This window comes from Anolis sagrei, chromosome 4 (genome assembly GCF_037176765.1).
Source record: "Anolis sagrei isolate rAnoSag1 chromosome 4, rAnoSag1.mat, whole genome shotgun sequence".
NCBI lineage: Eukaryota > Metazoa > Chordata > Lepidosauria > Squamata > Dactyloidae > Anolis > Anolis sagrei.
Genome location: NC_090024.1, coordinates 133,117,076 through 133,138,284, shown reverse-complemented (window position 1 = coordinate 133,138,284; position 21,209 = coordinate 133,117,076). Strand labels below are relative to the sequence as shown.

The 21,209-nt window shown below is 41.3% G+C and overlaps 1 protein-coding gene across 1 annotated transcript; it reads left to right on the top strand.

The window, feature by feature from the left end:
• The first annotated feature begins 1,391 nt into the window (after positions 1–1,391).
• On the top strand, positions 1,392–7,933 carry BANF2 (BANF family member 2). The gene is made up of 4 exons (XM_067467087.1): positions 1,392–1,409; positions 1,500–1,577; positions 6,100–6,228; positions 7,703–7,933. The coding sequence occupies exons 1-4, from the start codon at positions 1,392–1,394 to the stop codon at positions 7,847–7,849; spliced, it is 372 nt and encodes a 123-aa protein (XP_067323188.1). The 3' UTR covers positions 7,850–7,933.
• The last annotated feature ends 13,276 nt before the right edge of the window (positions 7,934–21,209 follow it).

Sequence of the window (21,209 nt, the reverse complement as noted above, 5' to 3'; positions counted from 1 at the left end):
CCCACTTCTGTAACAACACTTATAGAGTTAAGTGAGGCGATGAAATAACAAGTCCCAAGGTTCAACTGCTGCAAATTTTCCCCTTGAAGGTGTCATTTGAATGATGAATAACATATTTTCTCACAATATTTTCTAAGTATTTAATAATGTACATTGTTCAGTTTTGCCCCAAGAATAGCCTTAAAACCAAGTTTAAAGAAGCTCAAAAAGCTTTACTTCAGCAAAGTTTAAAGTAGCAAACTCACATTAACAACAGTAATTTCACAAAAGACAAGTTCACAAAACAAGACAAAAGTATCTTGGCTGAGCAAAATCTTTGGTAATTTTCTTCTCCAGGCAACAAACACTTACAAAGACAAGGTTTCTGGCTGGCACAAATACAGGATCAAGGCTAGAGGGAGCGGTTGCTGTCAGCGACAGCTGTTTCCTCTGATTTATAGCCTTCAGCCCACAACACATGTATCTAGGAAGTAGTCTGATTGCTGAGAGTCTTTTCAGCAATCCTGACTGACCTACGCATTGCTTGTTGCTCCCTTCGGCATTCTTGAAAAGTAGGAACAACCAATGTTCTCCTTCATCTACCTCCTGAGCAGGCCTGAACATCTGCCCAGAATCCCCAGCCCCTTCCTCAGGCAGAAGAGGAAGACTTAACATGCAGAAGAGAAGCTCCACATCCAGGTAAAATTTCTGGGTGGATTTGGGTACTCCATGCTACTATTACAATTAACCATGCCAACTATTACAGCTGGAAACATTTGTGGGTTTCATTATTTACAGATTGTTCCAATATGTTCTCTGTAGGAATCCCAAGATCCTCTGGTGAAAGTTGACCGTAGAATTTAGCTGGACAACTTAGATACTCCTAGGAAGAACGCTTCTCTAGGCATTTCAGGACCCTCCAGTGGTAGAAATGGACAAAAGAGTCAGGCTGCAGGACTAAGACATTCTTAGAGAAGTTTCCTCTCAGATTTGAAAAACAGGATTTTTAAAAAAATCACATTTCTCCCTTCTTTTTTGGAGGTCTTTTACCCCCTAAACTAAACTAATGTGGAGGGCCCATATACTGTGGTCATCCTCTTTTCTGAATGATTGGCAGAGTCCATTCAGCTTTATTCTCTCATAGGGAGAGTCTTTTCTTCCTTCTTCAAACAATCCCATGGGTCTACAGACCAGTTGAATCTTTCTACACTACTATCAAGGTTCACAGATTCCCTATATGACTGTATTCTTAGAACCCATATTGCTTTTTACAACATTCATACTCCTGATCCCAATTTTTGGAATGGTCCATCTATAAATTTAATGGACTTTAATTATTTACCTGTCTATACAACAGGTAAATGTTTTGTAGGGTAAAGTATTTCCCATACCGAACATAAAAAAGATGTACAATGAATAGGAAAGCTAAGGTGAGGCAGGCTGACCAATCTGCATTGTTTTGTCACACATTACAAACACAATTGTTACTGTTGCATAGCTGAAGGTTTGTCTGTATACAGCATCCCCAAGCATTTTGGGAGATGGTTAGTCTTCCTTCTGCCATGTGGATACCAGGTAGAGGAACAAGACATGAGCAGGTGAGCAGATCCTTTAAATAACATACTGATTTTGACTAATATGGTTTAGTGCAGGGGTCCTCAAACTTTTTAAGCAGAGGGCCGGTACACAGTCCCTCAGGCTGTTAAGACGTTGGATTATAGTTTGAAAAAACTCAAACAAATTCCTTTGCACGCTGCACATATCTTATTTGTAATCCAAAAAAATGAAAAAAACAATACAATATTTAAAATGAAGAACAATTTTAACCAACATAAACTTACTAGTATTTCAAGCATGAGTCTGCTTTCGGCTGATGAGATAGTCAAGTTAATAAGGTTTTTGTGTACCTTTGTTTCAGACTTAGGACAACCCTAAGTCTAAAGTTTAGGGTAGGAGCTGGGTAAATTACCATGGTCCACAGGCCTTAGTTTGGGTACCCTTCGTTTAGTGGATTGAATATTACTGGATGGCTCTTGTGTGCTTTTGAGTAGTTTCGTACTTATGGCAACCCTAAGTTCTCTCATATAGAAGATTATCTTGGCAGTATTTGTTTAGCTATGACATGCCATTGCCTTCCTCTAAGACTCAAGAGAGTCTAACTTCCTTAAGTTTCAGCCTGTGGAGGGGATCTGCTTGCACTGTTTAGGGACACTTAGTTTAGTGGATAAATTATTTTTTTAATTTACCCATATTTTATCACATAAAAGTCCCATTGTGTAATAGTCGCGTCCCCATTTTGGTGTGGCAAAATTGGTATTTTTGTATTCCTCACATAATAGTCGCAGAGTCATTTGAGGCTGATTCCTTCATAAAGTGGAGTAAATTCTACAGTTTATAAAGACTTTATAAAGACTTGATGATAATGAAGTCAAACTGTGGATAATAAAGAATCAGAATGTTTTGTGCAAGTAATGGAAAATTGCTCTAGTTTCTATGGTTCCTTTTAGATTAAAAATTGTGCCTAGTCCTGAAAAAATGATGTATACTGAATTGTGCTCAATTTTTGAAGAAATTATTTGACTAGTTAATGCAGAGAAAGGTTCCTGCTCCTATGCTCCCGTATCTTGGGAAGTCTGATTTGGCCACAGTAATCCACGCTCTGGTTACATCCCATATAGACTACTGCAACACGATCTACGTGGGGTTGCCTTGAAGACTGTTTGGAAGCTTCAAATGGTCCAGCGGGCAGCAGCCAGATTACTAACAGGAGTTGCACTCAGGGAGCGTACAACTCCTCTGTTGCACCCACTCCACTGACTGCCAGTTTGCTACCGAGTACAATTCAAAGTACTGGCTCTAGCCTATAAAGCCCTAAACAGTTCCAGCTCAGCTTACCTGACCGAACGTATCTCTCCTTATGAACCATCTAGGAATTTAAGATCATATAGGGAGGCCCTGCTTTCGACCCCGCCTTCCTCGCAAGCGCATTTGGTGGGGACGAGAGACAGGGCCTTCTCAGTGGTGCCCCTTGGGTGTGGAACTCCCTCCCTAGGGATATTAGATCGGCCCCCTCCCTCCTGACTTTCAGAAAGAGAGTAAAAACTTAGCTCTTTGAACAAGTGTTTGGAAATGCAGCGGAATAAATAATTATGAAATAGGAAGAATAAACACGGAATGACTAGACAATGCTGCTGGACAATGATTTTAACAGGACGACACTGGTGATGGTATGTTTTTAATGGTTTTAATAGTTTATATGGTTTTTATAATATTAGGTCGAATGTTTTTAATTTTCTTTATGAAAATATGGCATCAAATTCTGCCAATTTCTGTAAGTTGCTTTGAGCTGCAGTAAGGCTGAGAAAGGTGGGCTACAGATCTCGTAAATAAATAAATAAATCCCAACTGTTAAACCCTACCAGAGCAGACCCACTGAATAAATACAATTAGATAACTGTTATCTTGCCAACTTTTCATTGATTCAATGGATCTACTCTTGTTAGCAATAACAATTGGATTCAGACCTTGTACTCTGACTAATACAAGGCTGAAAAGACTGTCATTCACCGACTATTGTTTCAATGATCTCAAGATCCTACTGCTTTTATTATGCTTTAATATGTATCCTATTGAGAGCTAACATGATGTAAGTGGATTGCTGTGAGTTTTCCAGGCTATATGGCCATGTTCCAGAAGCATTCTCTCCTGACATTTCGTCCACATCTATGGCAGGCATCCTCAAAGGTGAGGTTTGTTGGAAACAGATAAGAGTTCTTTCTCCCACCCTGACAACACAATGATGTAAGTGATTTGAGCATTGGGCTATGACTCTGGAGAGCAGTATTCAGATTGCTTCCAAACCATGGAAACCTATTGGATGACCTTGGACAGGTCACACACTCAATCTCAGCGAAAGGCAAAGGCAAATACCCTCAGAAGAAATCTTGCCAATTAAAGCCCACAAAGGCATGATAAGTTGAAAACAGCTTAAGGCACACTACAATACATGTATGGTTTTGTTATTAAGAAATTATCTCCCCCCCCCAAAAAAAAATGAATTATATAAAATGCCATATATGAATTTAAGACTTGGCCCATTGGAAAATATAGTCAGCCACATAGTCATTTCTAATTGCCCTAAAATGTAACCTTTCTGTGAAATGTCTTGGAAATTCCCCAGAACTCACAACAGACACAAGATGTCAAATCCACAAATGACAGTTTACTAAATTTACCACCTTGTCTCTGATTAGTTCAGAGGCAGAAACTGACTCGTACCTCCTCCAATGGGGCTGCAGATCCTAGCCAGCACCCTCCAAGACCAATGAAAAACCGTCATGGAAATTTTCAATTGTTCTCTACTGCTTTTTGTTTCCATCAATGCACTATAAATAGACTCATGTGTTCACAGTTGTGGTATGTCAATAATTTGGAGTGCTGTCTCCATTGACATCCTCTTTGGCCACTGAGAATAAACCTCTGATTTTGCCTTCTACCTCACTGTATCTAATTTGACTTTTTGGAATAGCTAGACACACCGAGTTCCCCAAACTCACGAATTTAGCAGAGCTGAAATCACTCAGTGGTATTAAAACCAGCTTCAGTTAGGCATCTTTTTGGACATGTGAGTTTACATCTTAATTGGAGAGCCCTTTCCAAACCAAAATCCGAATTCTATTTTTGAAAAGGTCCTGTGGGGCTTAGCTCAGCAGTAGGTGGTCAGGGCCAAATCCAAATGACAATTTGCCACAGTGGCAGGTTTGCAAAAAGTTGCCAACTTGGAAACAGGGTGGCCTATTCCAGGAAAAGCCTTGCCTGTTTGCAAATAAGATAACAGATTACGTGCACAGCCCTTTCAGTGTGCTCCCATTCCACAAAACCCCTTCCAGGGTTACAAAACAAGAGTTCATTTCACTGCAAACCTTATCGGGATGTAAACAGAAGCAGTCTGATTGGAGGAAGAAACCGTGCACGATGAATTCAGCCTGTGGACTACAGGTTCCACTCCACAGACTTCTAGTATTATCTCAGAGATGTCAAACTTTTCTCTAATTTTTGTTATAATAAAATAAACTATAGTAATTTAAAAGAAAGTGAGCCTACATGTAGCCTTGTTTTGAGTCCCTTGTAAAGCTCTGTGAGTCGCCCCCGGGCTGAGAACAGCGGTATATAAGCAAAATAAATAAATACCGTACATAAATAAATAAATAAATTATAAAGTAGCTTGTTCTCTTTCTAGAACGAGGTACCCACTAATAAGCAGAACAGTGAAGAGGTAGATCAATTGACCTCCACCAACCCAACCATTTGAAGAAACCATCACTGGACCCCACTAAATTTGACAACTTTCGGCCTGTTTCCAATCTTCCCTTCTTGGGCAAAGTCATGGAAAGCGTGGTGGCCTCACAACTCCAGGTATTCTTGAGAGACACGGATTATCTGGATCCGGCACAGTCTGGCTTCAGACCGGGACATGGTACTGAGACGGTCTTGGTCGCCTTAGTGGATGATCTCCGCCGGGAGCTAGACAGGGGGAGTGTGTCCCTGTTGGTGCTTCTGGACCAGTGATATGACGATTGTCCTGAATCAATCTGTCAACTTTTTGCTTGTGAAACTTGGTGGTTGCTGTCACAGGACGTCCAACTCTTTGTCACACAAGTCAGATGTTCCCACCTCAACATCTTTAAACTTATTTGCCCAACGACGCACAATACTCACATCAATACAATCACCATAAACAGCTTGCATTCTCTGATGAATCTCCTTTGGGATGACACCTTCTGCTGCCAAGAATTCAATGACTGCACGTTGTTTAAATCGCATTGACCGACCGTCTGCGCAGGGTTCCATACTTCACACTTTAACAACACAACCGTTCAATCCTAAGGCTTCCCGCCAAAATTGAACTGTATGCAGCAGGTACTGAACAAGCCAGTACCTGCCGCATACCAGTACTGCCATCTGTTGAGGAGTTACGAAGATGGAAGCATTACTTTTCATTCAACCCTTGTACTGTATAAACGTGTGCAGTCACTTCCATATAAACATGCTATACATTTATTATAATCATTACACTACAATTTTTTAGCCTTCTTTCCCTTTATTCTATCCTTGTTCTAGACGGTGGTCATGAGAACCAAGAAATATCAGGATTTTGTGAGCGAACCTATGGGTGACAAACCTATTACTGCAGTGGATGGTATTGATGACGAACTCGGAGCAAAGCTAGCTGCAAAGGGCTTTGACAAGGTAATATATTAACCCACTGTGCCCTAGTTGTGTCACTCTATAATCTCTTTGGGTCGCATTACAGGAACTAATGTTTGAAGAGCCAAAACAAACTACGACTTGAAGAATAGAGAGGTAAGATTTCTGAAATTATGAAGCCACAAATCATCTCCAAATCAAAATACTCTTGCAAGAGTTATTTTTAGGCACCGTTTCCCAAGCAAAAACTATATATTTACACTTACAAATGTCACTTTCACAGAAGTTTCTAAAGATTCTCTCCAAACTGAGAAACAAATTGGAATGATCGAAACCACAGCTGCTTCGAGATTCATATGTTTGCCCAAATTCATGCACGTACATATCCCAAAGGCAACAGGATTTCTATGGCCCCATCTACAATGCCATATAAAATCCAGATTATCTGCTTTGAACTGGATTATATGCCAGTGTAGACTCATATAATCCAGTTCAAAGCAAATAATATGGATTATCTGCTTTGATAATCTTGATTATAATAGGGCAGTGTAGAAGAACAAACCAGTACTACAGATCGGCCATAGAAACAAACCATTGATGTGTTCTGGGGTACTCCCTCGTTGCATCTGTGATCCATAATGGTGCTCCTTGTCTTTTCTGCAAGATTCCATAGCATTGAGCCATGGCAGATAAAATGGTATCAAACTACATTGATTCTACAGTGTAGATGCACTCCCTGTTGACTAAAGGGTTATTAGTGTGACATGTGTGTAGATGGGTTCTGGAAATCCCAGATTTCTGCCATATTCAAATTTCCAGGCAGCTGAATGATTTCAGAACTGCTTCCTTGTAAAGAGCCTTTTACATAGTAATAGTAATATTTTGTCACAATAACAATATACTGAGCAATATAAAAGGACTTGAGAACCAATCCTATATTGCAGTGGACACATACCGAATAATTGTTTTAGTTACTGTAAGCGTCTTCTTGAAAATGTGGGTAAAACGGTACAACTTACAACCTCATCACATGCGGAAATTTCAGCGTCCTAGGAAGCTTCTGCCCCAGTTGAACCACAGAACTCCATGCTGCCCATCACACAACGTAGTCTCACTTCCAGTAGGGCTCCGTGATTCAACTGGGGCAGAAGTGTCCTAGGACGTTGTGCTGCCAACCCGGAAGCCTTCCCATGTTCTATTTCAAACAATGGGGCTACAGCAGGGGGAAGCCTTACGGCAATGTTTCTCCATATGTGATGGGGAAGCGTCAGCTGACAGCGAGGCAGGGTGCCAGGATTGCCCTGCTGCCCCCCAATTTCCCATAGAGGCTGGCAAATCGATCCAGAGGACCTCATTAATGTGATAAGGTTCATAATCAAAGGCTGGTTTGTTGAGCTATTTTCAACACCAAAATCCAGGCATGAAAACCATCTATTTTTTAAGATTTTCTGTCCATTTGGTCATTTGTTTTTGCTGTTAATTGGAATAATGTTGATTCTCCTTCCCATTCTTTCAGGCATACATCCTTTTAGGACAGTTCCTGCTCCTGAAGAAGGAATGTGCTGCATTTCAAAGCTGGCTGAAGTCATCCTTTGATGCCAGTAGTAGCCAGGCGGAGCAGTGCGCCTTGTGCTTCTTGGAGTGGTCCTATGCCTTCTTATGAAGCGTAGTCATATTCATCCCTTCCCAAAAACAAGGACCTTCAGTTCCCACTGCCATGGCCTGAAATAAAGTGGCCCGCAATGGATTCATAGCACTGTGAAGTGATTAAATGTCATGCTAGCTAAAAAGGTATACAATTGCACGTACTTTGCATAACATGTATGAAAAGTTTACAAATTTTAAATGTAATAAAACTCCATGGCTGGGATTTCTGGGTATTGTAGGCCAAAACACCTTAAGACCCACAGGTTGAGAATCACTGATTTAAGAGAAAGTTGTCTCTATAAAAGTAAAGGTTTCCCCTTGACATTAAGACTAGTTGTGTCCAACTCTGGAGGGTGGTGCTCATCTCCATTTTTAAGCCAAAGAGCCAGTGTTGTTCGTTGCCTCTTTCTCTTTATTCACACCCTGTATTCCAAGGTCATGTAGCCAGCATGACTGCATGGAGTGCCATTACCTTCCCACCAGAGCGATACCTATTGATCTACTCCCATTTTCATGTTTTCAAATGGATAGGTTGGCAGAAGCTGGGCCTAACAGCGGGAGCTCACCCTGCTCCCTGGATTCGAATCACGTCCTTTTGGTCAGCAAGTTCAGCAGCTCAGCGGTTTAACCCGCTGTGCCACCGGGGGCTCCACTATATAGCAATTCCTAATTATGGAATTTCCTACCTAAAGGAGACAATTTGACCCTCTATCCCAGTTTGTGTCATCTAAGTATGACCTTATATTTGTTTGACTTGTATTTGGTAAGCCAGCTTGAACAATTTCCAATGAACCGACCTCTAGGTCTCCCACTTCTTTTAAACACTGAATCATTTATTGGTTCTACCATTGTGCTGAGCACTGTGACCATAAGAGAAGAAATCACATTTACGATTTTTCTTAAATAAGTTGACATGCTTAACTTTGTAATGGATTTTGTATAATCTGCCAACAATTGGCAAATATTAATCAACCAACCACCACCAGCTCTTGGCCTGGAAAGATGTAACAATTTAATGAGCCCTACGGCCCTTCCACACAGCCCTATATCCCAGAATATCAAAGCAGAAAATCCCACAGTATCTGCTTTGAACTGGGTCATCTGACTTCACACTGCCATATATTCCAGTTCAAAGCAGATAATGTGGGATTTTATTCAACTGCATGTAAGGGACCCAAGAATCACATAATTTATATTGAACAATATAATAAATAATCGTCCATCTAACCAAGGCTGGAAACTGGTACGCACACAACTGTTCTATATAGGGTATACCTTCTTCAAGTAAGCTGAAGACATAGTTTGGAAATGGAGGGCCATGAAAACGTCTTTCTTTAAACAGCTAAACAATTATAGTTGCAGTTAGTCATCTTTTCATAAGTATCTGCCTCATAGACTTATTCTTATGGGTTAGAAACATCCAAGCATTCTCCAAATATAAGAATATAAATATAAGAAGAGAAGGCTGAGAGGAGATATGATAGCCATGTATAAATATGTGAGAGGAAGCCACAGGGAGGAGGAAGCAAGCTTGTTTTCTGCTTCCTTGAAGACTAGGATGCGGAACAATGGCTTCAAACTACAAGAGAGGAGAATCCATCTGAACATTAGGAAGAACTTCCTGACTGTGAGAGCCGTTCAGCAGTGGAACTCTCTGCCCCGGAGTGTGGTGGAGGCTCCTTCTTTGGAAGCTTTTAAGCAGAGGCTGGATGGCCATTTGTCAGGGGTGATTTGAATGCAATATTCCTGCTTCTTGGCAGGGGGTTGGACTGGATGGCCCATGAGGTCTCTTCCAACTCTTTGATTCTATGATTCTATGATTCTATGGTTATGGTTCCATCTACATTAATTATTTAAATGCAATTCAAAGCTAACTTCAAATTGTAGCAACTAGAAGACAAAATCCCAGTGCTCTATGGTTTACGTAATCACCATCCAGGTTTTCATGATTTTCACACAAAATGTGAAATACATACACATTATTTTCAGATAGCCATTGTTTCTTGTACAAGTGTGCTATTTTTGCAGCAACCCCCCCCCCCCCCAGCAATCTTGCATAAAAAATATAGGTAGTGTTTTTGTGTGAAAATTGTTTTATGTGTATGTGTGGAAACAACCAACAGCAAAAGGCCAGGCTCTCAACCATAACCACATATATAGGGAAACCTATTTTTGGTGCAAAATAATATTTCTGTACAAATTCCATTAATTTTGCACAGAAATAGAACATGGTTTCAGAAAACATTATTTGGCCAGAACTGGGGGGAAATTGCATTTAAACTTGTTGTTTACTCATTCAGTCACTTCCGACTCTTTGTGATCTGATGAACCAGCCCATGCCAGAGATCCCTGTCGGCTGTGGCCACCCTCCGCTCTTTCAAGGTCAAGCCAGTCACTTCAAGGATACCATCCATCCATTTTGCCCTTGGTCGGCCCCTCTTCCTTTTTCCATCCATTTTCCCCAGCATCATTGTCTTCTCCAAGCTTTCCTGTTTTCTAACACTCAAATATTTTGGGACAAAAATCTAAGAGTTCTTAAGAGAGAAACAAACATTAATACAGAAAGAAGAGACACTGTTATGAAGCATTGCTCTGCTGCCATTAGACCATGAAAATGATGTCATTAAATCAGAGTCACACATCCACTTAAATCAAAACAAAGGCACCAGGCCACCACAACCGTGATTCCTTTTATGGCATCCTGCTGCTGCAGAGGCAAAAATGTCTGGCTGAAAACTGTACTAAGCTGTTATAGTTAGTTTCAAGACTTCATCCCATGGCTTTAAGGCTCTGTTTACACGTGCTTCAGAAATGGAGGCCCATGGAGGTCATCATATGATGTGAGGGCACTGCTGGTGGGACTCCATGGGGCTCAGTTTCTGCAACACATGGAAAAGAGCTCTAAAGCAGCGTTTCTCAACCTAGGGGTTGGGATCCCTGGGGGGTCGTGAGAAGGTGTCAGAGGGGTCGCCACAGACCATCAGAAAACACAATATTTTGTAGGTGAACTATAAATCGAGGCAACCACAACTCCCAAATATCAAAGTCTGTTTTCTCCAAAATCCATCAGTGTTCACATTGGGGTGTATTGAGTATTCAAGCCAAGTTTGGTCCAGATTCATCATTGTTGGAGTCCACAGTGCTCTCTGGATGTAGGTGAACTACAACTCCAAAACTCAAGGTCAATGCCCACCAAACCAAACATGGGAGTTCTGTGTGCCAAGTTTGGTTCAATTCCATTGTTGGTGTAGTTCAGAATGCTCTTTGATTGTAGCTGAACTATCAATCCCAGCAACTACAATTCCCAAATGACAAAATCAATCCCTGCCCCAACTCCACCAGTATTCAAATTTGGGCATATTGGATATTTGTGCCAAATTTGGTCCAGTGAACGAAGATACATCCTGCTTATCAGATATTTACATTGTCGAAGACTTTCATGGCCAGAATCACTGGGTTGTTGTAGGTTTTTCCGGGCTATATGGCCATGTTCTGGAGGCAATTTTTCTCCTGACGTTTCGCCTGCATCTATGGCAAGCATCCTCAGAGGTAGTGAGATTTTGGCCGGCATCAATAGGAGCATAGTGTCTAGATCTAAGGAAGTAATGCTACCCCTCTATTCCGCTTTGGTTAGACCACACCTGGAATATTGTGTCCAATTCTGGGCCCCACAGTTCAAGAGAGATACTGACAAGCTGGAATGTGTCCAGAGGAGAGCGACTAAAATGATAAAAGGTCTGGAGAACAAGCCCTATGAGGAACGGCTTAAGGAGCTGGGCATGTTTAGCCTGAAGAAGAGAAGAGAAGGCTGAGAGGGGATATGATAGCCATGTATAAATATGTGAGAGGAAGCCACAGGGAGGAGGGAGCAAGCTTGTTTTCTGCTTCCCTGGAGACTAGGACGCGGAACAATGGCTTCAAACTACAAGAGAGGAGATTCCATCTGAACATGAGGAAGAACTTCCTGACTGTGAGAGCCGTTCAGCAGTGGAACTCTCTGCCCCAGAGTGTGGTGGAGGCTCCTTCTTTGGAAGCTTTTAAACAGAGGCTGGATGGCCATCTGTTGGGGGTTATTTGAATGCGATGTTCCTGCTTCTTGGCAGGGGGTTGGACTGGATGGCCCATGAGGTCTCTTCCAACTCTTAGATTCTATGATTCTATGATTCTATGGTTGGGGGTCACCACAACATGAGGAACTGTATTAAGGGGTCGTGGCATCAGGAAGGTTGAGGAGAATAATAATAATAATAATAATAATAATAATAATAATAAACAACTTTATTTATACCCTGCCATCATCTCCCCAATGGGGACTTGGAGTGGCTTACATGAGGCCAAGCCCAAACAACAAATTACAATAAAATAAAACCGAAAACGCAAACAAACAACAACATAATTACATAAAACATGTGAAAACATAGCAATATAAAATTACAATAGGCACAATCATGACAATGGGCGGGCTACATGTAATGGTTAAAAGAGAGACTATCAAGAGAGACTAATGGTTAAAAGAGAGAGAATCCCTGGCACTATCAAAGAAAGATGCCTCACCCAGCATAAATTTGCACTTCTTTTCTCAAGAAATAATAATAATAATAATAATAATAATAACACATCTTTATTTATACCCCGCCACCATCTCCCCAATGGAGACTCGCGGTGGCTAACATGAGGCTAAGCCCCAAAAATGCAATACAACGCAATAAAATACAGAATGCAAAAAAACAAAAATTACAACAGAAAATAATTACAGTAGCAAAACAAAACAATAAAGCAAATTAACACAATATAGATCGAACAGGATGGGCAGGCCAAATGGACGAGATAAAATGATAAAACCCTAGGAGAGGTAGGAATAGAAAATGTGTAAGTGAGGGGAGCCCAAGAAAGATAAAACAGTGGGGTAAGGCGTTCAGTTTAGGACGGGGAAAGTGCTTCATAGGGGCAACACTATAGATGGGGCAAACAGAAGTGGGATAAATGGGCACAATGGAAGAGACAGGTTTTCAGGTTTGTTTGTTTGCTTTTGAAGTCTGCTAAGGAGGGGGCTTGCCTATTATCTTACTATCTTCCTTTGTATCTGGAAATTCATTGAATTATATCTCCAATGGAGCCTTATCAGGAGGCAGTTGTTCTTACCAGGCAACCAATCCTTTTAAAAGAGACATATGGGATAGGCCTCCCCCTCACCTCACCCCGAGCCTCTGCCTGACTAATCCAATGGCAAACCTCCAGTATTTCCTGATGGGAATTTGGATTAAACTATTATCTCCTCCTGTTCAGAAGTTGAGATAATCTGAAAATGCTTCACTAATTCCAGTCTTCCTACCACTGAACAACTGGAACAATTGCATAAATCTTTATGTGTGGAGCCAAGCCCCCTCTCTCTTGGATGTACACTTCAACAAAGAGAGCAGGGTTGAGAGTGTCAGGGAGACTGACAACAAAGCTATCAGGAGGCTAAAGTCTGTTAAACCATTACAATGTCGAAAATGCATCCATCCTCTTCAGGGAGTAACAGCTGTTATCAGCAGAAGGAAACGTATACTTCCAATAGTGAGCGCAGCAGAGAAAATGCAATCAGCAGAAGGAGTAAGACCGTGTCAGTGGCATATCGGCTCTTGCAAACTTGCTTTTTTACTTACTTAGGCAATCCCTCATTGTCTGAGTATGATGGTCTTCCAAGTGTAGTATCTTGGCGGTGGATATGTAGGTGATTGCGGAGTCCTATTATTCTACTGGATGTTCTTCCACAGTGATGGCATCTATTTCTAGGTGGAAGGCAGCCCCAGTGAGGGTTGGCTTGATGTGCCTTTCTCTTGGCACATTTCTCCCTTTCGCCCTCCATTTGTGACAATTCAAATTCCACAGCACTGATGGTCACAGCTGACCTCCAATTAGAGAACTCAAGGGCCAGGGCTTCCCAGCTCTTGGTGTCTATGTCACAGTTTTTGAGGTTAGTTATAAGCCCATCTTTAAATCTCCTTTTCTGTCTATCAACATTCCATTTTTCCATTCTTGAGTTGGGAGGAGAGTAACTGCTTTGGGAGATGGTTATCTGGCATTCAGACAATGTTGCCAGTCCAGTGGAGTTATTGGCGTAGGAGCATCGCTTCAAAGCTGGTGCTTTTTGCTTCTTACAGCATGCTGACATTTGTCCACCTGTCTTCCCAAGAGATTTGCAGGATTTTTCAGAGACAACACTGATGGAAATTGTTCCAGGAGTTGAGTGTGACGTCTGTAGACAGTCCACATTTTGAAAGCATATAACAGGGTTGGGAGGACAATAGCTTTATAAACAAACACCTTGGTGTCTCTAAGGATGTCCCGATCCTTAAACACACTGTTTCATTTGGGAAAATGCTGCACTCACAGAGCTAAGGCGGTGCTGTATTTCAGTGTCAATGTTGATTTTTGTGGAAAGGTGGCTGCCAAGGTAGCAAAAATGGTCAACATTTTCTAATGTTACCGTGCATAAGAAGGCAGTGGTTTAGTCAAACCTCACCTGGAATACTATGCCTAGTTCTGGGCACCTCAATACTTGGAGGATAATATTTGAAAGGATGTCAAATTGAGGAAAGAGCAAGCTTGTTTTCTGATGCTCTGGCAACTAGAACATGGAGCAATGGAGTCAAATTGCGAGAAAAGAGGTTCCACCTGAAAATTAGGAAGAACTTCCTGATGATAAGATCTGCTGAATAGTGGAATATGTTTCCTTGGCTTTCTTTGGAAGTTTTTAAACTGGAACTAGGTGATTTATTTGATTGTGTGTTCTTGCATGGCACTTGTTGTCTCTACTAACTCTGCAATAAATCACTTCTCAATGCCTTTTACATTGAAAGCCATATGATGAGGTAATCCAAAATGGGACACCCAGTCAGAATGAACTCAACCATTTACTGGGAAAGATCAGAGGACAAGTACAGGTTGAGCATCCCTTATCCAGAACTCTAACATCAGAAATATTCCAAAATTCAAATTTGTCCACATGGGTGGCTAAGATAGTGATACCTTTAATTTCTTTGTTTCATGTACAAAATAATTTTAAAAGGGCCGGGCTTTAGCACAGCATGTTTACTGCCAGCTGCAGTTAATCTTGCCAATGGAAAGGTTGACAGTTCAAAGTTCAGGTTGGGGTGAGCTCCTGGCCTTTAGCTCAGCTTCTGCCTACCTAGCAGTTCGAAAAGAAATGTGAATAGATAAATAGGTACCATTTTAAAGCGGGGAGGTATTTAAGGCAGCCATACGAAAATGTCAGGAAAAGCTAATTCAATCAAGGAGAAAGTTTACGAGCAAAGTTCTTCAGAAAGGAAGATGGGCGACCGCAACCCCTCCCCGTGGCCAGAACGGAGCACAGCCTCCAAGATGCAGAAGATGGGAAAGCCTATATCTACCTCTATCTATGTAAAGTTATCTATCTGGTCGATGTATAACAACACTGAATGTTTGCCATATATATATGTTCTGTGATCTGCTCTGAGTCCCCTTTGAGGTAAGAAGGGCAGAATATAAATACTGTAAACAAACAAACAAATAAATAAAGGCTATGTATATAAGACATATATGAAATATAAATGAATATCTCCAAGGTATCTCTATGAACTTATGCCCAAAAATCTGAAAACAATCCAAAATCCAAATAACTTCTGGTTCCAAGCATTCTGAATGGGGGATATACAAATTGCAGAAGAATTACTATCTAATGACGCAGCTAGCCTGAGATGTGAAGTGCTGAGATCTAAAATGAACATCTGATGTTGCATAAGGAATAAACAGGAATGTGTGATATAACATGTAATATAAAATATATAATTATAATGTTAACAGATTGTTTATTTTAACTTATGTTGTACTTTATGTATGTGTGTATGCGTTTGTCAAATGTGTTTGATACGGCCAATAGGTTAATCAATAAAACGTACTATAATTTAATTGAAAACCTATAAATATAGCCAAATCTAGGATTATGTTCCAACTATAGAGACATAAGAGGAAACCAGACAGTTCTATGCTGTGTCCAGGAAGCACAACAGAAGACATTGATAATAATTGGAGTTTAGAAGTAGTAGACAGTGCAAAGATAAACAGTTTTGGAAAATTTGGCAGAGGATCAAGAAAGGAAGCAGGAAAGTGACTCACCAAATTTTGCAGACGTTTTGTTGCAAATGTATTCTTCAGGCAACTGAATAACTGAATGTCACCAGATGATGAACACTGAACACAAGAGATAAAATAAAACAAATCACTGAAAGTAGAAGATAAATTCTTTATGGAAGAATAAGACCAGGTTATGGCATAGACCATACAAAATATTAAAGCTCATTGTTGTGTGCTTTCACGTCACGTCTGACTTACGGCAACCCTGTTGCAAGGTCCTCTTGGCATGATTTGTCTTTGTATTCTTCTGGGACTCAGTATCACGAATGAATTTCCATGCATGAACAGAGATTGCTTTGCATTACTGGTATCTACTTATATGGAAATGTACATGTTAAGGTTAGGAGAACGGGATCCTGTGACAGTTTTGTGGCTTCCTGCATCAGGGCCGTACCCAGAAAAAAAATTCGGGGAGGGTTGAAAATTTCAGGGGGGGGGGTTGAAAATTTCAGGGGGGGTTGAAACCTGCCTCTTAGCTCACGCTGAAGCAAAAAGCACAGCAGGGGCAGAGCAGCCTTCAATAGTCTGCAGCTCCGCCCCTGCCAACCACCTCCACCAAGTCTGGCCTCCTTAATGAGATCATTCAGCCCCCTTTCCCCCCAACTTGGTTGCTTCGCTACATCGGCTATTGCTGCAAGTAATGACAGTGTGAATAAATTGTCAATATTTACTTGAGATAGTGCTTGCAGTTTTGGAGGGTCTCTTAATTTTTTGCGTCTCATAGACTTAGCATGGGGATTTGGTTAACCAGTTAAAATTCATGAGTAAACCAGGTTTTTTTTAACTTGAAAAATGGGGGGGGGGGGTTGAACCCCTACCCCCCCCCCCCCCCCCACTACAGGCCTGTCCTGCATTGCCCCTGTCAGATCAGATAATATGGAAATTAGTGTGCTATTTACTAGAAAATAGCTTTGGGGTTTAGAGCTGGATTGTAGAATATATCTCTTCCTGTTTAATTTGATTGTCTATTTAGGATTTGAAAATCTTGGCTATTTTCTGGAACATGGTTTAGAGGCAATGACTTCTGTGGAAATTATTTTTCTTGCAGCATCGCTCACATCTACGGCTCTTCCAAACAGGCTCTTCCAAACCTTATATCCCAGGATCTGATCCGAGCTTTTCTGCTTTAAACTGGATTATATGAGTCTGCATTACCAGATAATATGGGCTAAACAGAAAACCTGGGATCGGATCCTGGGATATAAGGCCTATCTGGAAGGACCCCTAGTCACATTGAATTGGTCACCTTCAACTGGCTTTGTCTTCCTTAGCTTCTGGGCCTTTCTGTTATATTCCAGGTGGCTTTGAGGCATTTAGGGATGATAACAGATATACTAATCAAAGAGGGTTTGCTTCAAATAGTGTCAACATCGCAAACCTTTTGACACCTATTTTTGTTATAAGGATCTCAGACCATTTTTTCCAGGCAAGAACCTGAATTCAAATCAGGCTCCAAAACATTAACCAACTCCTTTGGATCCAGAGTTTTCTGAACTACCTACTTCACTGAAAATATTACACAATGTAACAAAAGTTGGAAAAAATGTTCCTGGTTTGAAAGTGTTGTTTCCTGTTTAATCATGCTGTGCTCACTTTGAAAGTAGTTGTTAAACTCCGGAAACTTTGTTTTTGTGGCTGCAGCAAACTATGTTGAATTGGTTGAGACTCTACGAGGTAGTCATTGAAAAACTATAGCAAACTGTGCTGTAGGATGCCCCACAAAAAACAAGTTTTTGCAGCTTAATAAACTTTCTCCATGTTTTTATGATAGATCCAATTAGGAAATGAGTTTTATAACCCAGGAACAAAAATCCTGTTACATAGTGTTAGAGTAAGGTCAAGTAGGAGAGATACTGTGGTGTTACTGTGAAACCACAGAATTCAATATAGTCTCAGATCTGGGATAAAAGCTATCTCTCAGCCTGTTTGTCCTTGGTTTTATCATCATAGAATCATGGTTAGAAGAGACCACATGGGCCATCTAGTCTAACTCGCCAAACACCACCAGAAAACACATATTTCTGATAGTCTTAGGAACCCCTTTAGCATCATTGTTTGAGTCCACAGTCTTCTCTGGATATAGGTGAACTACAACTCCAAAACTCAAAGTCAATGCCCACCAAATTCTGTTGGTTGTGGGAGTTCTGTTTGCCAAGTCTGGTTCAATTCCATTGTTGGTGGAGTTCAGAATGCTCTGATTGTAGGTGAACTATAAATCCCAGCAACTGCAACTCCCAAATGACAAAATCAATCCCTGCCCCAACTCCACCAGTATTCAAATTTGGGCATATTGGATATTTGTGCCAAATTGAGTTCAGTGAATGAAGATACGTCCTACACAGGCCAGTAGCTGGGGGGGGGGGGGGGTGTTGAGGTGGTTGACCCCCCCCCCCCAAATTCTCAGGGTGATCTGCGAAAAGGCCTTACTGGTACATTATTTAAACTGTTATGTTTATTCATATCATGATCTGACCACCATGCTCAATATATCCCATATGCATGGGGGTATTGGGATAATGATATAAAAGGTTTGCTAGGGTATATCCTGAGCCCCCCTGAATCAAACTCAGTCCCACCCCCCGAATCAAAATTCTGGTTACAGACCTGATCCTGCATATCAGATATTTATATTACCATTCATAACAGTAGCAAAATTACAGTTATGAAGTAGCAACGAAAATAATGTTATGGTTGAGGGTCACCACAACAGGAGGAATTCTATTAAGGGGTGACAGCATTAAGAAGGTGGAGAACCACTGCTCTAGGCATTAGTTGTCACCCTCTGGAGCACCTTCATATCCAATTTAATAATATTACTATGGAGAATGGTGGTGCAATCATGTGTAAGGAGTATAAAGCAGGCATGGGTAAACTTGGGTCTTCAAGGTGTTTTGCACTTCCGAGCCCAATTTAAGGTGCAGGTGCTTACTTACAAAGCTCTAAACGGTTTGGGACCATCTTACCTGCGTGATCGCATCTCCGTTTATGAACCCACGCACTCACTTCGTTCCTCTGGAGAGGCCCTGCTCGTGATTCCGCCTGTGTTGCAGACGCGTCTGGTGGGGACGTGAGACAGGGTCTTTTCTGTGGTGCCCCCCCCCCAACTCTGGAACACCCTCCCCAAAGATCTTAGAAAGGCTCCTTCATTGGCAGTCTTTAGAAAGAACTTGAAGACCTGGCTGTTACGATGTGCCTTTCCAGAAACCAACACACACAGATAGATATCTACATAAAAACTCCAACCATCACCCAAGTCAAAAAAGAAGCACCATTAAAGCCTTGGCAGACCGTGCAAAAAGAATCTGCGAACCCCACCTCCTCCAAGATGAACTGAACCACCTCAACTGGGCTCTCCAGGCCAATGGATACTCCACCTCAGACATCAGAAGAGCTGCAAGACCGAGAACAAGCCACGAGAGTAAAGATGAAGATCCACCCAGAGGAAAAGTGTTCTTGCCATACATCAAGGGAACCACTGACCGCATTGGGAAGCTGATGAGGAAACACAACATACAAACAATCTACAAACCCACCAAGAAAATCCAACAAATGCTACGTTCAGCAAAGGACAAGAGGGATCCTCTCACCTCTGCAGGAGTCTACCGTATACCATGCAGCTGTGGACAAGTCTACATAGGGACCACCAAACGCAGCATTGCCCAGACACGCATCAAGGAACATGAAAGGCACTGCAGACTACTTCAACCAGAGAAGTCAGCCATAGCAGAGCACCTGATGAACCAGCCTGGACACAGCATATTATTTGAGAACACAGAAATGCTGGACCACACCAACAGCCACCATGTCAGGCTACACAGAGAAGCCATTGAAATCCACAAGCATGTGGACAATTTCAACAAAAAGGAAGAGACCATGAAAATGAACAAAATCTGGCTACCAATATTAAAAAACTCTAAAATTACAACAGCAAAACAACAGAGAGGAAACAACCAGGCACAGATTAACACCTCCCAGCAAGAGATTTTCCCAGGCTCAGCCAGGCCTTCAAATGCTAATGAAGGTGATCAGCTGAAACATTCACACCTAACTGCAGCAGGGAAGAGCTCCTTGCCCCACCCCAGTCATTCCACAGATATATGAACCCATTTTCCTATTTCCAACAGACCTCACTACCTCTGAGGATGCTTGCCATAGATGCAGGCGAAACGTCAGGAGAAATGCCTCTAGAACATGGCTCTATAGCCCGAAAAAACCCACAAGAACCTAGTGATTCCAGCCATGAAAGCCTTCGACAATACAATAAATAATAATAATAATAATAATAATAACTCCTACTCTTAGAAATTGTGAGAGTTCAAAATGAAGACACAGGAAGAAATTAGAATATCATATGGAGACCTATCCTGGTTCCAGTATAGACAACTCAAGGAAGCCTTTAATAAAGACAAAAAAAAATGGTTTTTGAATCTGAAGAAAAAACCTGAGATAAGATTATGAGCTCTGAAATAAAGTTGATTACCAAACTATATAAAACCTTATTAGGATGGGCAACAGAGAAAGATCAAACAAAAACATGCATGTTAAAACATACAGCCAACATTGGACATCCAATCAGAACTTCGGATTGGGAAAAGATTTGGAATGTCAAATTAAAATGGATAAACTTCTATGACTTAAGGGAAAATTGGATCAAGATGATGTACCAATGGTACCTCTCACCTAGCAAACTGGCAAAATGCTATAAAAATCTTTCTGACTGGTGTTGGAAATGCCACAGCAAGAAAGGAACCTTCTTCCATCTCTGATGGACGTGTGAGAAGTCTAAAAAAAATGGGGGGAAGATACACAAAATCTCAAAAACTCGAGGATCCTATATCACTACTAACATAAGAGGGAAAATCAGTAATTAGAAATAATACTAACCTTCCTTCACTCAGTCCCAGTCACACTCACTCCCCCTTTCTCTTTCTCTCTCTCTCTCTTTTTTTTCTCTGATGATGAACAACCTTTCAGATGTACCCTTGAAAACCCGCAATGAAAATATTTTTAAAAAGGAGGAATTGTGAGAGTTGAAGTCCAAAACACCTGGAAGGCCGAAGTCCGCCCATGCCCACTCGTAGCTTGTTGGCCATCTGTCAGGGATGTTTTGTGCTTTTCCTGCAGGGCAGATTGGACTAGATGGCCCCTGGTTGGTATAGAAGACCCAACGCTCAGCCCTGTGAGAAGAAGAGCTGGAAGAGCTATGACTACCTAAT

Excerpts from the sequence above, each read along its gene's own strand:
- BANF2 (XM_067467087.1), top strand. Across the intron at positions 1,578-6,099 it reads GAGGAACAAGACATGAGCAG|ACGGTGGTCATGAGAACCAA; the intron begins GTGAGCAGATCC and ends TCCTTGTTCTAG. Across the intron at positions 6,229-7,702 it reads CTGCAAAGGGCTTTGACAAG|GCATACATCCTTTTAGGACA; the intron begins GTAATATATTAA and ends CCATTCTTTCAG.